Source organism: Corvus moneduloides, chromosome 2 (assembly GCF_009650955.1).
Source record: "Corvus moneduloides isolate bCorMon1 chromosome 2, bCorMon1.pri, whole genome shotgun sequence".
In the NCBI taxonomy this organism is placed as follows: Eukaryota; Metazoa; Chordata; class Aves; order Passeriformes; family Corvidae; genus Corvus; species Corvus moneduloides.
In genome coordinates, this window is record NC_045477.1 from 38,112,994 (window position 1) to 38,129,681 (window position 16,688).

A 16,688-nucleotide genomic window follows, 5' to 3' on the forward strand; every position below is an offset into this window, starting at 1 on the left:
GTTTAACAGGTATCATTTTATGATAATATTTTTCTGTTCAGCAGTGGAATCATGGCAGCACAGGTAGCAAGTACATTCTGTGCCACCTGATGTATTTCTGTGGGTTTATTTTCCCCTTATGTACATTTCTATTCCTTCAAGATGCGCTCTGAGGCATTTCCAATTTCAGCATTCTGCCTGTCTCATCTAATTCAATTATAAGCTGTTCTGGGCAAGGACCATATCTGGATTCTGCTTTCGAGTTTCAATACACAGCAGTTCTGCAAAGAAATCTTTTTTAAAAATTATCATGATGAGGGAAGGAACTTATCCATAGGGATTTGTCATGTGAGAAGAGCATGTCCTGATCTCCCAAACTTTCAGCAATATTGTACCACAGGCACTCCTACCTCCACCCCCACTGGAAATACTCAGTGTGATAGCAGATTTTGCTTAGGGTTTCCATTAGATGGGAAGAGATTTTTCTTTTATTTCACGTTATCATTTTCCCATTTGCTTCTTTTTCAGGCGTGAACAGGAAAGTCACCTATTCCTTGTCAGACTCTGCAGATGGTTACTTCTCAGTTGACCGGTCATCAGGAATCATTATTTTGGAGCATCCACTTGATAGAGAGCTTCAGTCTTCCTATAACATCACTGTAAAGGCTTCAGATCAAAGCATTGTGCTGACCTTATCCTCGTTTGCCACTGTTACCATTACAGTGCTAGACATTAATGACAACCCCCCTGTGTTTGAAAGAAGAGATTATCTTGTGACAGTACCTGAAGACACCTCACCTGGCACCGAGGTCCTCTCTGTTTTTGCTACAAGCCAAGACATTGGTACAAATGCTGAGATTGCCTATCTCATCAGGTCAGGGAATGAGAAAGGGAAGTTCAGGATTAACTCAAAAACAGGTTTGTAAAGTGGCTATTACTTGCAATGCTAAATGAAAGCATCAGAAAAACATGCATGCTTTGGGGAAGGCTCTTGGACCAAAAGGTTCCCAAGGCCAGAGACTCACAGTTTGTCATTGTGTAGTTAACTACCAGGTTAAAAAGAAATTTTAGGTTGGAGAGTGATGTCAATTACGGTCACACTCGGCTGCCCCAGCTCAAGTAAGTCTGTTGAAGCCAATATAGGTGTGACAACCTATTAGCCAAACTGTGCAAAACACTTCTGAACACTTGCAATGTTTATTTGCTTAGCAGCTCAGTACAGCCTCAACTGTCTGCCCCTTAGAAAGCATCAAACAGTGCTACCACGACCTGTTAGGACCAATTCAGTCCTAACACGTGATTGCCATTTATGCAGCTTCCTTGACTTAGGTTGCTCTGATTTGTCTTTTTGACTTCAGCCATGGCCTGGGCTGAGGTCTTTTTGGTTATACATCACAAATTTTAGAAATACACCACTGCTTCTCTTTAAGAAATACCAAGCAAAGCTGTCATATTTGGTGTAAATGTCTCATTTTCTCTGAATTACCTTAGTGGAATATATTTTTTATCCTCACTGAGTTTTTATTCCATCAACAGTAAGCATTCTTCTCTGCTTCCTGTAGTGGATTCCCTTATTCTCATAGCATTCAGGATGCCCAGTACAAATCTGCCACCGGAGTCTGAGAGCAAAGCAGTCTTGATTTTGAAACACTTGTTCGAGTGCAGCTCAGTAACACGAAAAATCTCAAAATTATGCATTGTGTCATTTTTATAATTGTGTGCAAAAATGGCTCTCCACTCTGCAGGGACTGCTGCCTCTCATGTGAGGGACTTAACATAACTGTGTGTTGTCTGTCATCTTCATCATGTTGATTAGTGCTAGCAAAATTTAAACATAAATACGCCTAGGCAGTGATACTTAACTTCACATTTGACAATGAAGCCAAGGAAATAAATCAATAAAAACCCATAATGAAGCTTAATCGCACAGGGAAAAAAAAAAAACAAAACTAAAACTATATATTATTCACTAATGTGTGACAGCTCCATTATTATCAGTTTAGAGGCAGGAGCTCAGTTTCTAGACAGCAGAGTGGAGATGTAGCATGCCTGATCAGAGCTTGAAAAATAATGTCTTTCACACCATTTATCAGTGGGAACTCTTCTGCTAGCCACTTGGAAGCTTCTCTTCAGGGCTCCTGCTTTTGGCAAGTCATGCTGAAAGGTAGAATTCCTTTGGAAAGAGCCCAAACAAGATTAAGAGGAATGAATGACTTGAGGTCTGTAAAATGTGACTTACGAGGAAAGACTGAAGGAATTAAGGCTGTTTAAGCTAGAAAAGAGAGGACATGCTGTTAGTGTTCCTGCCTGTAGACAGTAGCTGTGAAGAAGAGGGGAATAAACTGTACTCCCTGCCCAGTCATAAGAAAAGAAGTTGCGAATGGACTTAAATTACGTTTTAATTATTTTGCTTAAATGATAGGAAGGAATTCCTACCTGTCATGATTATAAAGTCCTGAAATACATTTCCTAAGAAGGTTAGGAAACTGATTGTTGGAGGTTTATAAGAACACTAGAAATCAGATCATTTCTATCCTAGAGGGAGTCTGGGTACATGGAGTCAATCAAGTTACAGAGATTTTAATTTTGGTTGTGTGGTGAAGTAACACAAAATTTATAAACCTAGTTGAGTGGGGAGGTCTCTGTTTAATCACTTAAATGATAGACAACTGATTTCTCAAAGGTATTCATATCCCATTCATTTGTATTTAATTCATGAGAAGTTAATTGTGTGGGAGTGAATTTCTGTTGACTTGTCAGGGCTGATTTCCAGAGTCAGCATCCAGTTCTCCCACAGGCTCTGTGAATGAAATGGTAAATTGGTGGATATGGCTCCCACTTCTTCATCTATGATACTCATATAATGGAAGCTATTTTCATGAGGAACCATTCATTGCTTCATGCCTTGTAAAGGTCCTTTCTGCAGAGTGCAATTGGCATCATTCTTTAATCAAACGACAGCAGTAGAAACCCAAATAAACATTTTTATTGGATTGGGCAGTCTTGCAGTTAGTGTTGTTATGTGTGCCATGGTGATAAATAGCATGCTGTACTGTTTACTACAGTCAAATCCCTTACTCCGCGGCATGATTTGGTTTTTGCTGGCTGTTGACATTCCCTCCTTTGCTTCAAAGGAGTGATTTCCATTTTTGAAACTTTGGATTTCGAATCGTGCAAGGACTTCTACTTAGTAGTGGAAGCAAAGGATGGAGGCACTCCAGCCCTGAGCGCGGTTACAACGGTGAACGTGAACGTGACGGACGTCAACGACAATGCGCCCACGTTCAGCCAGGCTGTCTACAGCGCCGTCATCAGCGAGGATGCAGCCATCGGGGACTCCGTGGTCATGGTGAGTGGGGCCCTGGGTGGCATTTAGGTGCGATGAAGCCCTCTGCCCCTGACAAAATGCAGCACTGGCTAATAATGATCATTTCTATGTCTTGAATCCCCCAAACCATTTTCTAGCCAATACTCTGTGTCTGCTACTTCTCTCCAAGCTGCTGTCAGTTTCTCCCCAAAAGAAAGTAGTAGTGGTACTGACTATTTCTTTTTACAAACTGAACCCGCTACACCCTGTTATGCTGTCAAAGAGCGATGGCCTATTTAAGGTGTTGCATTTCATGAGTCAGCTAGAAAAAAACAGGTTTTAATAGAAAGGCAGAATTCAACTTTTCAGTGAAATAGTCAGAGAGTCATAGGGTTGGATGAGATCTTAAAGATCATCTAGTTCCAACCCCCCTGCTGTGGGCAGGGACACCTTTCACTGCACCAGGTTGCTCAGAGCTCCAAATACATAGTATTTGTATAGTCTGGCATGCAGTGTGCCATCCCCAAACCTCACAGTCTTCTCATCTTGCAACTTGAGGATCCAGAGAGAAAGTGATGGAATATTAAAATATTCTGTATGTTTTCAGACTAGAATTTTGAAAAGGCCCAAGCGAAGCCTCCTGACAAAACCCTATTGGATTGATGCTGTAGAGGTGTGCAGTTCAGGTGTAACTGGTCTGATGGAAAATGAAATTTACTTTTTGGAGTGTTGAGCAATTAATGTATCATACAGATCACTTAATATTTGTTTTGCTAATTTTTTATTCTTCTCTCAAAAAAAGTTGATAGCAGAAGATCTGGACAGTCCTCCCAATGGCCAGATTCATTTTTCCATAGTGAATGGGGATCAAGACAATGAATTTTCGGTTGATCCTGTTTTGGGACTCGTGAAGGTTAAGAAGAAATTGGATAGAGAAAGGGTAAGACATGTGGGACTTCTTAACTTGCAATGAGTTACAGATGCGCATCAGTCTCCACTCTGCTGCTAGCTCGTGTTGAAGAAGTTTCTTTTATACTCTACAGCCTAAGATTCTCCAACAGGTTTTTCAAATGTTTCCCCACTTCTTTCCATGCTAGCCCTGTTCCCAATCCTATCTACAAGCCAACTGCTCTGCTGCTACTCCCACCCTGCACCCACACAGCAGCTGGGGTCAGATCAGAGGAGAGAAGCAGCACTGGATTTCTCCCATGGTGCCGACGGGAGCTGCTGCTGTGTTAATGAGCTGCCTGCTCTCCCCTGTGCGTGCGAGCACACACGTGCAGCTGTGTGTGCAACAGAGTGCTTACAAAATCCTCCAGATTGTGGCACTGAGCACCGAGCTGAGGCCTCAGCCATTAATTAGCACTCTGCAAAACATGTCACTGGGGAGGGGATGTTATGAAGTAGCCAGGCTGTACCAAAAGTGAAAGAGTGCTTCATTAAACAGATTCTGCTGCTTTGTTTGCTCACTCCATTATTCATTCAGGATTATTTATCACCATTTTTCTATAGCTAGCAATTAGCAGCTTTTGGGAAAAAAAAACAAACAAATGCAGTTGCCTGTGCTACTAGCAGGGCAGGAGAGTGCTACACGGCTTCAGAAATCCATGGCTACACATAAGGAAATCCCTGCCTCCTGCCTCCCAGCAATGCACCCACAAAACTGGGGAAGCAGACTGCTGCCTTCAGAATATGGGCTCAGCTGGAGAAGCTCTTTAATGGAAGCAGACCTGCTTCTTAAAACATTGGGAAAAAAACCCTTCTGTATTATCACATAGGCAGGATTAAATTGTTTGTGTTTGGTAGTAGAATGACTTCACCACAGACTGTCTAGAACAGGGGAGTAACAATGGCTGTACATGTTACAAATTGGCTGCAATAAAAGTACAGGCTGAGTTTCTTAATACGACTTTTCCTTGGTTTCTGAAGTGCACTCAGGTACGGCTGCATTCAGACACACACACCCTCACAAGCATGTGCAAGTGTAATGCCAGCTGTGTTAGGTCTGCATTTTCCAAAGTTTCCCTCCATTAAAATACGCTGCGATATTGTCTTTTTTTTTTTTGCTTCCTTGGCACATTTCCTAGACACAGGTGTTTCTGACCCCTTCAGGGAAAGTTTATGATGCCCCATCTGCTGTAGATCCCCAAAGGCAGTGCTGACTCCCAGGTTTCAGTGGTTTAAGGAAACTTATTTCCAGAGCTATAATCACATAGAGACCATGACTTTTGCCATCTGCCTTTCTGGGATTCATTGAAATGAAAGCAAACACCCAAAAAAAAAAATGGGAAAGATTCTACAAAGCTCTCTGTCTTGTCTTCAGCTAGCAGTGGAAATTACAGTTAAAAAGAAAAGATTAGTTCTCTTCCTCAAGTTTCTTGACTTTCCACAGTTCAGGATTCCTCTTCCCTCCAGTGTCACTATGACCCCACCAAATGACAGTCTATCTCCCCCATACAACCCCCCCAAAAACATATTCTCTTTTGCTTTGTATTGGTCCCACATCCCAGACGAGCCCCCTTATTTTGTGTGCTCCACCTGAGCTCCTCCCTACCACAAAAAAGGTGTTATTTTTCAAATGTATTTGGATTTCATTCCCACCCACACCCTTCCAAAAAAAGCCCCTTTAACAATATCTTGTTCCTCTCGGCAGGACCTTGCTTTTCCCCTTTCCAGCCCTGCACTGAGAGGGTGCAGCAGAGTGTTGTATCTGGCATGTTTTGCCCTTCGCTTGCTCCCCTGTGGGAGGATTCAGGGGCAGACATGTCAGCAGCTTTCCCTGTGGAGCAAGGAGCAATATACAGTAAAAAGCAGTTTTAAGACCTAAGGAAGCCAACATAAGGATGCAGTTCGGAAAATCCAACTGTCATCCATAAACTGTGCACAGACAGAGCTTTTGCAAGTTGTCACATATACTCACACCTCACACACGGGCACATATGTGTGTAGAGGGCCCATGGATGATGCGCTGAACTGCCTGCACTGCACTGAGTTGTTTGTGTCTGTTGCAAACAAGTAGACTCAAGCCTACTTATCTTCTGCAGAATGGTGGATAATATTATGTTGCTACAGAGACTTTTGTCCCTCGTACTCCCAAATGTTTTCAAGTGTGTTTAAGCCAACTGCCTGTGAACTTTTTCTTGGCTCTCCATCGCTGTGTTAGAAAAAGTATGTGTCAAACTGACGCTGGCTCTAATAAGCAATTTATATAATGTCTTGGAAACCAACTGCAAGATAAATAGAATCAGGTCACATTTCGCAGCTGACACCTAGGAGAGATGAAAATGTAAGCTTACAGTACTAATAGCTGAGTTCAGATATTATCTGTCATTTATTTTCTGTCTGCCCCTTCGTTTCAGGACTGCTTTATCTGATACAGTTATTCTGATACAATGAAGCTGTTGTGTTTATTGTAGCCTTATAAAACAGAAGTTGAGGTGCAGTATCACGATAAACAGGATAATGTTATATACTAAGGGTCGTAAAGTAATGAGGCCAAACAGCCTTCCTTAGAATATGGAAGGGGGGTGCATTGAATGTAAAGAAGCTGGGTTAAAATTTAGGACTGCCTTCATAATGATTTAGTGTTTTCACCTTTTTGCAGATATCTGGTTATTCATTAGTTGTCCAGGCAAGAGATAGTGGCACCCCTCCTTTGTCTTCATCTGTGACGGTCAATGTGGACATTTCTGATGTGAACGATAACAGCCCTGTGTTTACTCCAGCTAACTACACAGCTGTAATTCAAGTAAGTTTATCCTGCACATCAAAAACTTCTCTGACTTTTAAAATGCACGGGCATTTGGTTTTAGTTAAGTACCTCTTGATGATCTATCTGCAAAACATGTATCAAGTGATCTTATCTAAAGGAAACTATAAACAAATCTTTCTTGAGTCTTTTGGTAAGTTTCTGTTTGCTGAGGCTCCTTAACCACAGCATCTGTCACGCGTTTTAACATTCATCCCTGCTGCACCAGGTACTCTAACCTCAAAATGTCTGCTCTGGGATAAGTTCACACTTCTTTACACCTTGCTCTGGCTGTGAGTCTTGACTTTTAGTCAGTCCTAATCAGACAGAGTATCAGACAGAGCTCAGCAGGCCCTGGAGGTGTGGCAGGTACCTTCATCTCTGCCGCTGGTCCATGGGGCGTAAGCGGTGTCAAAAAACCACAGCTTGTGAAATGCCAGCTTGGGCAGAGAGCATTCAGTTGAATATTCTCAATAGCAAAATGTGGTATTTTCTGATTGCAATATGTATCATTTTAATCCTTTTCTTTATACGCTGTGTATATGTGTAAAGGAAAATAAACCAGTGGGCACAAGCATTTTGCAGCTGGTAGTGACAGACAAAGACTCTTTTCACAATGGCCCCCCTTTTACCTTCACCATCCTCACTGGCAATGAAGAGGAGGAGTTTACACTGGACCCTCACGGCGTTTTGAGGTCTGCAGTCATCTTCAAGCACATGGTCTCAACTGAGTATGTGCTCTGCGTACAGGTAAGGCTTCATTTTTACATCTACACTGAAACAAAAAAACCTCTTAGTGGTAGGTAACCTGTACTTTGCCTGTATGGGTTGGTTTTGATGGACTGGATTCTGCAAGTAAATACCACACATTCCAGTTTGCAAATGCACAATACGGAATATTTTCTTTGATGTTCTTAAACCTGGTTTCATATAAATATAAATAGGTAGCCAGCCACCTTTCCAGTTTCCTTGGCATTAAATGAATTTTCTGAGCAGCAACTGTTATGGTTTAAGATTTTCATCATTTTTTTTCTGTAGCTAAGGAAGGAAAATGAGCAAAAATGCATTATATACATATAAATACACCCCAGAACAAGTGACTGAAAAATACTGTTCTAGGAAGGAAAATCATTTCTGCTTTTAAGTCATAAATTTAATCATAAATTTTTGGAAGCCTTCCAAGAATTCATGAAATCGCATTTCCAAGGTCAACTTAGCTTTTAAAGAATGTCAAAATAAGACATGCAATAGAAGTCTGGCTCAAACTTAGCTTTAGAATAATTGTTGAGAAGCTTTGTAACCAGGGTAATTTTGATTGCCAAAACCTGTAAATCCAAAAGTAATTTGTCCACATTTCTCAGGCCTGCCAGAGAAGATGTATTAGGGTTCAGTAAATATGCAAGTCTGGGGAATCAACCTCTTCTCTGAAATGAGTCATGGTCCCATAAGCTATGTCTCAAATTCCTCCACTTGCTTTGCTGGGGTTGACATCTCTAAACACAGCCTATCTGTTCCTTTACAAGCACATTTAATGCCATTCACAGCAGCAGCATCCTTAGTTGCAGTTGTTGGTTACGACTCAAAAAATACAAGGTCTGATACTAATTAACAGTTCAGATCAAAAGTTTTACAAGTTTGCCATTTAATATCCTTGAAACCTATTTTTTTAGCCCTGTAGGAAAATAAAAAATCGTCACCTTTTCTTTCTTACCATGCCTTAATCATAAAATACCCTGCTTTCAGGGTAATTTGCTAGCCAGAGTTTTTGTGTAGCCAAAACTGGGCATGAGAGTTAAATTTTAGCAGCATCCTCTAGCTTAGAGATCCACGTATTTCATATCAATGAAATATTAGACAGACCACCATGCCTGAGATGCACCAACATGCTCAGAAGACGACGCTGTTGGATTGTGGAGGCATGATTCCTCCCAGTATTATTTTCTTCAGGGATTTCTGCAGTGGAAACATATTTTATAGTTTCCTGTTGTATATAGACCATAGAATAGTTTCTTTCCATCCATATGTGCCAGAGTGCTCCTTTCTCTTTTTCACTATAATTCCACTGTATCTCTTTCCACTATCCACTATATCCTGCTATATAACCTCTGTATTCGGTTTATTAAGAATTAATGTTAAAATAGAAAGTGAAATGAGACGTAATCTCTTCGGCATGTACATGGGTATCTGTCTGCATATATATATATAAAAATATATAAAATATATATTTTTTTAAATATTCCACCCAGCTCTTTTAGGAGTGAAGATGAATGAATTTAAGAGTGTCTTAGAATTACTAATCTATGCCTAGTAATATCCATATTACTGTTGTCATCTTGCCATTTTTTTCTTCAGCTTGTAAATTTTGCACCCCATGTCCAAATACAAAGATCTTTGAACATGTGCTACATCTCTTCCCAGTGGCAGTTTAGTCTTCTGTTATTCTCTGGAGCAAATAAATGTGTGGAGCAGTATATCTTAATAGGGGCTACAATAAAACATTTTTCTTATTGTAGAAAAGGACACTGATTCAAGTTTGCACACCTTTCTGTCAAGATGGCCTTGGGTTTTTTGTCATACTTGCTCTTTTGCTCTCTATGAAAAAAGTGCAAATGATGCTATAATAGCTGCTCTGGGTCATACAGTCATCTGTCCAAGTGCAGTTCTGCTCTCGTATTTTGTCATTAGTAACAGCACAAGCACCTATTTCATTTTTGGAGGATGATAAATTTCATTTATGTCAAGCATGTTTCTTGATTGCTTCAGGTAAGGAAGTACAAAATGCTGTAGAAAAACGCTGAACTCCCTAACATCCACGCAAGCTAACAGTCTGGAGTGCTTTGGAGCACACCAAGCAATGCAGAAAGCTGGTATTTCAGGCTCTTTTCCAGGGTAGAAGTGAGCCCAAACTCTGTTCAGTGCGGAATATACCACATTGTTGGTATATTCTCTGTTGTGAAGATGACAAGTGATAGCTGTGGGATCCTGGGAAGATTTCAGTTTGAGTAATGAGACATTCTACTGACACATTTCTCTCTGCAATCCACTTAGAGATCTGTGCTTCCCCTAAAGAGCTTGTAAGTTCCACCGCTAGAAATGGCTGAGACACTTCTTTACACATGTATTTTGCAAATGCATTTGAGAAATTCTTTTGAGAATTTCTTTTCAGAACTACTGATGCTATGAGAATACATAGCAAGAAGTTAAGGTTGTAGGCTGCCTTCTATGTGTGGGGGTTTTTTTGATTTATTTTTTTATTTTTTCTAAATTACATTAGGCAAAGGACTCTGGGAAGCCTCAGCAGGTTTCCCACACCTACATACAGGTGAGGGTTATTGAAGAGAGCATTCACAAACCGACTGCCATTCCACTGGAGATTTTCATTGTCACCATGGAAGATGATTTTCCTGGGGGAGTCATTGGGAAAATTCATGCCACAGATCAGGATGTGTACGATGTCCTCACATACATGCTGAAATCAGAGCAGAAAAGTTTGTTCAAGGTCAACAGCCATGACGGGAAGATCATTGCTCTTGGAGGGCTGGATAACGGCAAGTACGTCCTGAATGTCTCTGTCAGCGATGGTCGGTTCCAGGTGCCCATCGATGTTGTGGTCCACGTTGAGCAGCTGCTACAAGAAATGCTGCAGAACACGGTGACCATCCGCTTTGAGAACGTTTCCCCAGAAGACTTCGTGGGTCTGCACATGCACGGGTTCCGGCGCACCCTGCGCAACGCGGTGCTCTCCCAGAAGCAGGACAGCCTCCACATCATCAGCATTCAGCCGGTGGCGGGCAGCAGCCAGCTTGACATGCTGTTTGCTGTTCAGATGCACAGCGGTGGTTTCTATAAGCCTGCCTATTTGATTCAGAAGCTTACCAATGCGAGGAGACACTTGGAAAATGTGATTCGTATTTCTGCTATCCTGGAGAAGAATTGCTCTGGACTGGATTGTCAGGAGCAGCACTGTGAGCAAAGCCTGTCTATTGATTCACATTCCCTGATGACTTACAGCACAGCACGAATTAGTTTTGTGTGTCCCCGCTTCTACAGGAATGTGCGCTGCATGTGCAATGGTGAGTACTACTCCCTCTTCCCCTCCCATCATGGCACATTATGCGATAGGATCCATTTTATTCCTCTTATGCAGATTAGAAGGGGCATTTCAATTCAGTCCACTAAAGCATGACTGGCTGATGCGTTGTGGGAATTGATTTCTCAGGCTCGGGAAGAATTGTTCGTGTTTACTGATGTAAATGGAAGTTTATGAACTTTGGCCTTTTACAACAAAGACTGCTTTCCTGGAGGCTCCGTAATCAGAGCCATCAGCCAGCTTCCAGGGGTGGGGGAGGAGTGGGAGAGGAAGGAAGAGGAGAGAGAGGGATGTAGTTTCCCAAACAGTTGATGGAATAAACTGGATTGTGACCACAGCAGAGCTGCCTGGTCTGCAGCAATGCACCAGCAGTCTCCAAGGAATAGCACCTCTGACCTAAGCCGAGCAGGTGGAAAGGCCTTTTCCAGTCCTGTTGTTGCAGAGAACCATGGAAACCAATGAAGTATTACATTAGCAAGTGCTGTTCCTGACCTTTAATGCTACTGTAGGGGGTAGGGTGGGTTTCAGGCTGCTCCACATTTTGGCAGAGATTTCACATGAACATACGACAAATAGACTAGAGAGCCAATCTTCTGTATGATTCTGCACTTGGATTTTAAGACCTCAGGCATTTGTAATACTGGCTCTATTTCTTTTGTTTGCCAGGCTATTTGCTCCTCATTCCACTTCATATAAGAGCAGAGAAAAAAGCTACTGTAAAATCTGTACATCTAAGTCTCCCTCATCTTAAGCACACATGCACACACACACAGAGCAGTACAAGAATTCAGCAGCCATATCCCTCAATAACCAACCTTTGTTTCTGCAGCAGTCAGCAGGGCTTCATGTTTTACCACTGACCTCAATGGGGATGAAAACAGGCATAAATTGCATAAAACTTAACCAGAAATCTTTTTTTTTTCCTGCAGCACATGGATAATAATGCCATAGAAGCTCAATTCTGTAAAAAATACCATGGTTCTCTATCTGAGGTACATTCAAGAGCAGACTATCTGGCCACTTTTTATGTAATAGTGCTATAAGTTTCAAATAGACATATCTATTATAACAAAAGTCAGCATTTTGTTACACATGAAAGGCTCTGAAATAAAGGATTTTCACAGGTTTAAAAGAGACAATGCTGCAATATCCTTCAGCCAGGTCCAGGAGTCAGTGCAGGAATACTGTCTGCAAAACTTCTTTATATTCTCTAAGTTATAGCTTAGTCTCACTTTTGTATCAAGAAATCACAAATCTTCATCTCCATGGGGATAGTCCTCACAGTCAGAAATTGGGTTTTTGGCAGCCAAAATTTTCACTGTTTATCATTTCATTTCACTACCTATTAAAGTCAATAATGATGTATTATTCCCTGTGCCTCATAATCCCTTAGTTTAACTCCAAAAAAGGAGACTTTGCAATGCAGTACAGTTCTGACCCAGCAGCTCTCCTGGCACAGCAAGTTTGCAATGGAAGCACAGAAATTCAGCTGGGACAGTGATTTCCAAATTTTTCTGTCATGTACCAGTCAATCTTCAAAATGGATGACAGGCTGCTGGAAAGGCAGTGTGGTTCTGAGAGCGGCTGTGGTCCCCAGCCTCTGGGCCATTTATCATGGCCTTGAAGACTGCTGTGTGGGAATGTTTGCAACAGGCAGCTTGTCCTGGTCCTGCTGAAAAGCTGAAGGCATTCCCACTGCTTCCGTTAGAGCCACTATGTGCTGATTTCCCAAGGGGGATCCACATGATTTGGGGTGGGGTTAAGCACAGCCAGCCTGCCATCCAACCTGTAGTAAAAAATTGTCCAGAGCTGCGGAGTTAGGTATAGCTGCCAAAGAGGTGAACACCTTGGTGCCTGTTATTTGCACGGAAATAAGACACCTTGGTGGGAAGCAAAAATTCATGCTTTGGATCTTCTCCTCGTTGGTTAATGCTTCATCATCTTCTACTGTTTTTAATTAAAGGAGCCACAGAAGATACCTTGGTATTTAGGTAAACACAGTGTGTTTTCTCACATAGAAGGCAACATAGACTGGTGAGAGTATATTAGAGAATGTATGGGTAGTTTGGCTTTCATGAAAGCTAAAGACTAGAGTAAAAGAGTTAGAAAAATGCAAATACTTCTTAGATCAGTAGTTCTTGTAAATGAATGCACAAATGCGGCAAGTCAGGAAAAAGTGCACAAATTTATTTAGGCTCGTTTAATGAGACAGCATTAGCTAGATATTAGTAGTGTAATAAAAGTATTATACTTCCTTTGTTGCTAAGAGAGTTCCACATCCAGTAAATATTAATAGCTTGAATTATGAAAAAGCCATTAAAATATTGCGTATGTTTCCAGAGATCTGATTCAATTATGGCCAGAAAGCTTGAGTTTGAACTAATTCACTCATTCTTGAAATATGTATCATACTTGGAGTGTTTTTCCCACTGGCAGATGTCACAGATATGCACAATTTATGCATGCCAGCTGTGCATAACTTACCTAGATTACCTTTGTGAGCAAACAGAGATATCTAATGTGAAAATGCAGGGAGACTGTAAAGTAGGCAGTGGGTGAACTTCGGAGGTTCAGCAGCTCAGCTCTGGAAGGATAAGTTCAAAAGTTCACGTGCATTAATCAGCTTTTAGATCAATAAAATTGAACTAAAGAGTTTTCCAATAACAGACTGTCTCCTTAGATTTTTGGTTCATCTGTTTGTGTTTGTATGAAAAATATTGTCACAAACTGGGGTTTGTGTCAGCCTGATCATAGGGGCTATGCGGTTACCCATCTCCCATCACATGGCACGGGGTATGCAAAGATCTGTCAGTGCTGGGGGAAATAAAAGTAGGAGGACTGGAATAAGTATATTCCTGTAAAATAGTTCTCATGGCATTCTCATTTTTCTGAGGCAAAAATCTATTCCATATTTTTTTCATGATGCAGAGTAATTCTTTTGTGTTGAGACAAAGGTGCAGGGACACAGCAGGTTTTGTTGGGACTACTTTGCTGTGGAGTTGTTCTGCATTACAATCTTAAAAAAGTGGTGTTACATTAATATGTTCATGGGAGAAGGCTGGATTGAAATAATCTTGACAAATATGGGCATATATCTGCATCTGTGCTGGTCACTCCAGGCCCTATTTGCAGATAGTGGGAAGAATGAGGTATTTTTTAATAATGTGATACATCTCTCCCTAGATGTCTAAAATCAGTCAGATGAATCATGCCCTAAAGTTAGAGGAGATGAATTCCATTTCAAGTGTTTAATATGGTTCTGGCCTAATAGTTTGAAAGAATTTTTCTAATAGACCCAGGAGTGTTCAGCGAAAGTGCAGACACATCCATGTTATTTAATCAAGAGAATAGCAGTCTTGGACCACTTTCTCATGAAACAAGATAATTCAAACTTTATGAAGCCCGTTCTAGTATTTTGTGGATGCTCTGACAAAAGGAAATCATAGACTGTGAGGATCTGCTATTAATATAGGACCTATTCTTCAGGGATGGTTTTTGGCCTCAGCTCCACAGAGCACACACTGTATCCAGAAGAGTCTTGGGTGGACTGGGCATCAGTAACACAGTTCTTATGTGTACAGCACTGCTCTTCCCATTTTCAGGAAGCACACACATACATATTAATGAGCCTGGAATTCTCCTGGAAAACTGAAGAAAAAGGTGTGTGTTTGGGAACAAAGAACTGCATATAACTTTGTTAGATCTGGCCGTAGTCTGTTTGATGTCACACTTGTCTAAGGAAGGTTTTCTCACTGTGACTATCTCCAGTAGTAAAGCCCATGCTGAGAATGCACAAGCTCATATAAAATGTGGGAGAGCTGAAGCATGAAGTGAGGGCATGACTGCGGAACCAGGGTAAGTGGGAATTGCTGTCTATCACTTAAGGAGCCCTAGTGGAAGCTGGGATCAAGGAGTGCATGAAAGAGTTCAAATGTCTTGTTATTCTAAAACTCAGAGAGAATCTGTTTCACTGGGAAGTGCAGTGTGACACAAAGTTCTCCAGGGGCACCTGAGCCTACTGAAACCTATTGCTGGCTTGTGCAGAAACAATTCCATAGTGTCTGCACTGACATGCATGGAATAATCACTGTCTACAATACCTGGTCACGTGCTCCAAAAATTAAACCAGATTGCAGATCATGAGTTGCCAGTCTTCTCTCCCTAGTAAACTAATTATTATTTGAAGTAGCAATTTGGGGTTTGCTTTACAAGCTTCCTACAACTCTGGCCTTCAGGAATCTCCCTCCTTTCAAGCTTTCTTCTACAAGTGAGAGAAACAGAGTCTTTTTAATACTCATACAGATTCAGAAGAATGGGCTGATAGAAAACTACCTAATACCACAAGGCTTAAGTTAAAACTGTTGAAGCACTCAATTTTCAAAATATATTTACAATCCTATGAGTGCTCCTTTTTTGAAGGAATAGGAATTAAATAAATCTCTCATCTTGCAATGGAACAGTGTTTTCTTCCTCAGTATATTGGTTAAAAGATTGAAATACTTTTATCTTCTTTTAGAGAATTAAACTGAAGATGATCTGTCAAAATCAAGTGGGTCTATTCCACCTTTTGCTGCCACGCACTGGTTGATGCTAGCTCGTGTGTTTCTGTGATACCTTGTAGAGAACAGTTTTATTAATACTAATGTGAGTTTCAGTAGAATGCTGTGGATTGTCTGGACCTGCCTAGAAAAAAAAGATAATTCAAACCAATACTTCTTGAACCTTTTATTGGATGGAAAATAGACTGCTCTTTGGAGTGGAAATGCAACATTAGAATAATTTTATTTAAACTCAGGCTGTAAATCTTTGATGTGGACAACGTAACCTTGAACAATTTTACAATTTTGCTCCACATAGTTGTGAAATCAGCCTGAAAATGCATGTTAGCTGGGGCAATGCAATAATGCAGATTTGTAGCTTATGTACTTATAACCATACAGACAGGCATAAAGCACTTCTCCCAAGTCTGGATATTTTAAAGTTTTGTGACAGCTATGAAATCCTGCTGCAGCAGAATGAATAAAGAGTTGGTTTTCTTGTAGTTTACCAAAAGGACTATTCTTGGCCGTTCAGGATAAACAGTTATCTCCACAGTTGCACTGAGTACATTAGATCTTTTCCATCTATTTTTTGAATGTGGAAGGATGGCTCTAAAGTACAAATCAGAGTTTGAATCAGATAAAAAACCTGGCAGAGATGGATAACAAAGTAATCTGTTCCTTTATTGCTTCATGTCAAAGATACAGTCATAGGCTAGGGGATGTGAAAATTTGCAGAGCCACGTTTGGAAATCTCAGTGCCTCTTTCTGCTGCGCTCTCATGAGCTATGGGGCTTTAGTCCAAATGGTATGTCTGTCAGCTGCACAGAGGCTCACTTGAATTGCAGCCTCACAAAAGGTTCAAGTTTGTTCAAAGAAGATACATACTCTGCAGACACCAGAATGCTGTGTATTTGTCACATAAGAGTGAGTTAAAGTAGCTAAAACAACCAAGGTGAAAATACAAAGCAGCCTGCAGAATTTTTAACAACCTCTTACAATTTCAGAAATAATTGTTATTTACCA

The 16,688-nt window shown here is 40.9% G+C and overlaps 1 protein-coding gene across 11 annotated transcripts in view; it reads left to right on the forward strand.

Moving 5' to 3' along the window:
• FAT3 (FAT atypical cadherin 3) overlaps positions 1–16,688 on the forward strand; it is a 408,107-nt gene that overhangs the window by 352,708 nt on the left and 38,711 nt on the right. For all 11 annotated transcript variants that reach the window (XM_032099136.1, XM_032099146.1, XM_032099135.1 and 8 more), the window contains 6 exons: positions 508–897; positions 3,114–3,328; positions 4,089–4,226; positions 6,891–7,034; positions 7,587–7,784; positions 10,309–11,107. In XM_032099136.1, coding sequence (XP_031955027.1) covers positions 508–897; positions 3,114–3,328; positions 4,089–4,226; positions 6,891–7,034; positions 7,587–7,784; positions 10,309–11,107 — 1,884 coding nt within the window. The remainder of the gene's footprint in view (positions 1–507; positions 898–3,113; positions 3,329–4,088; positions 4,227–6,890; positions 7,035–7,586; positions 7,785–10,308; positions 11,108–16,688) is intronic.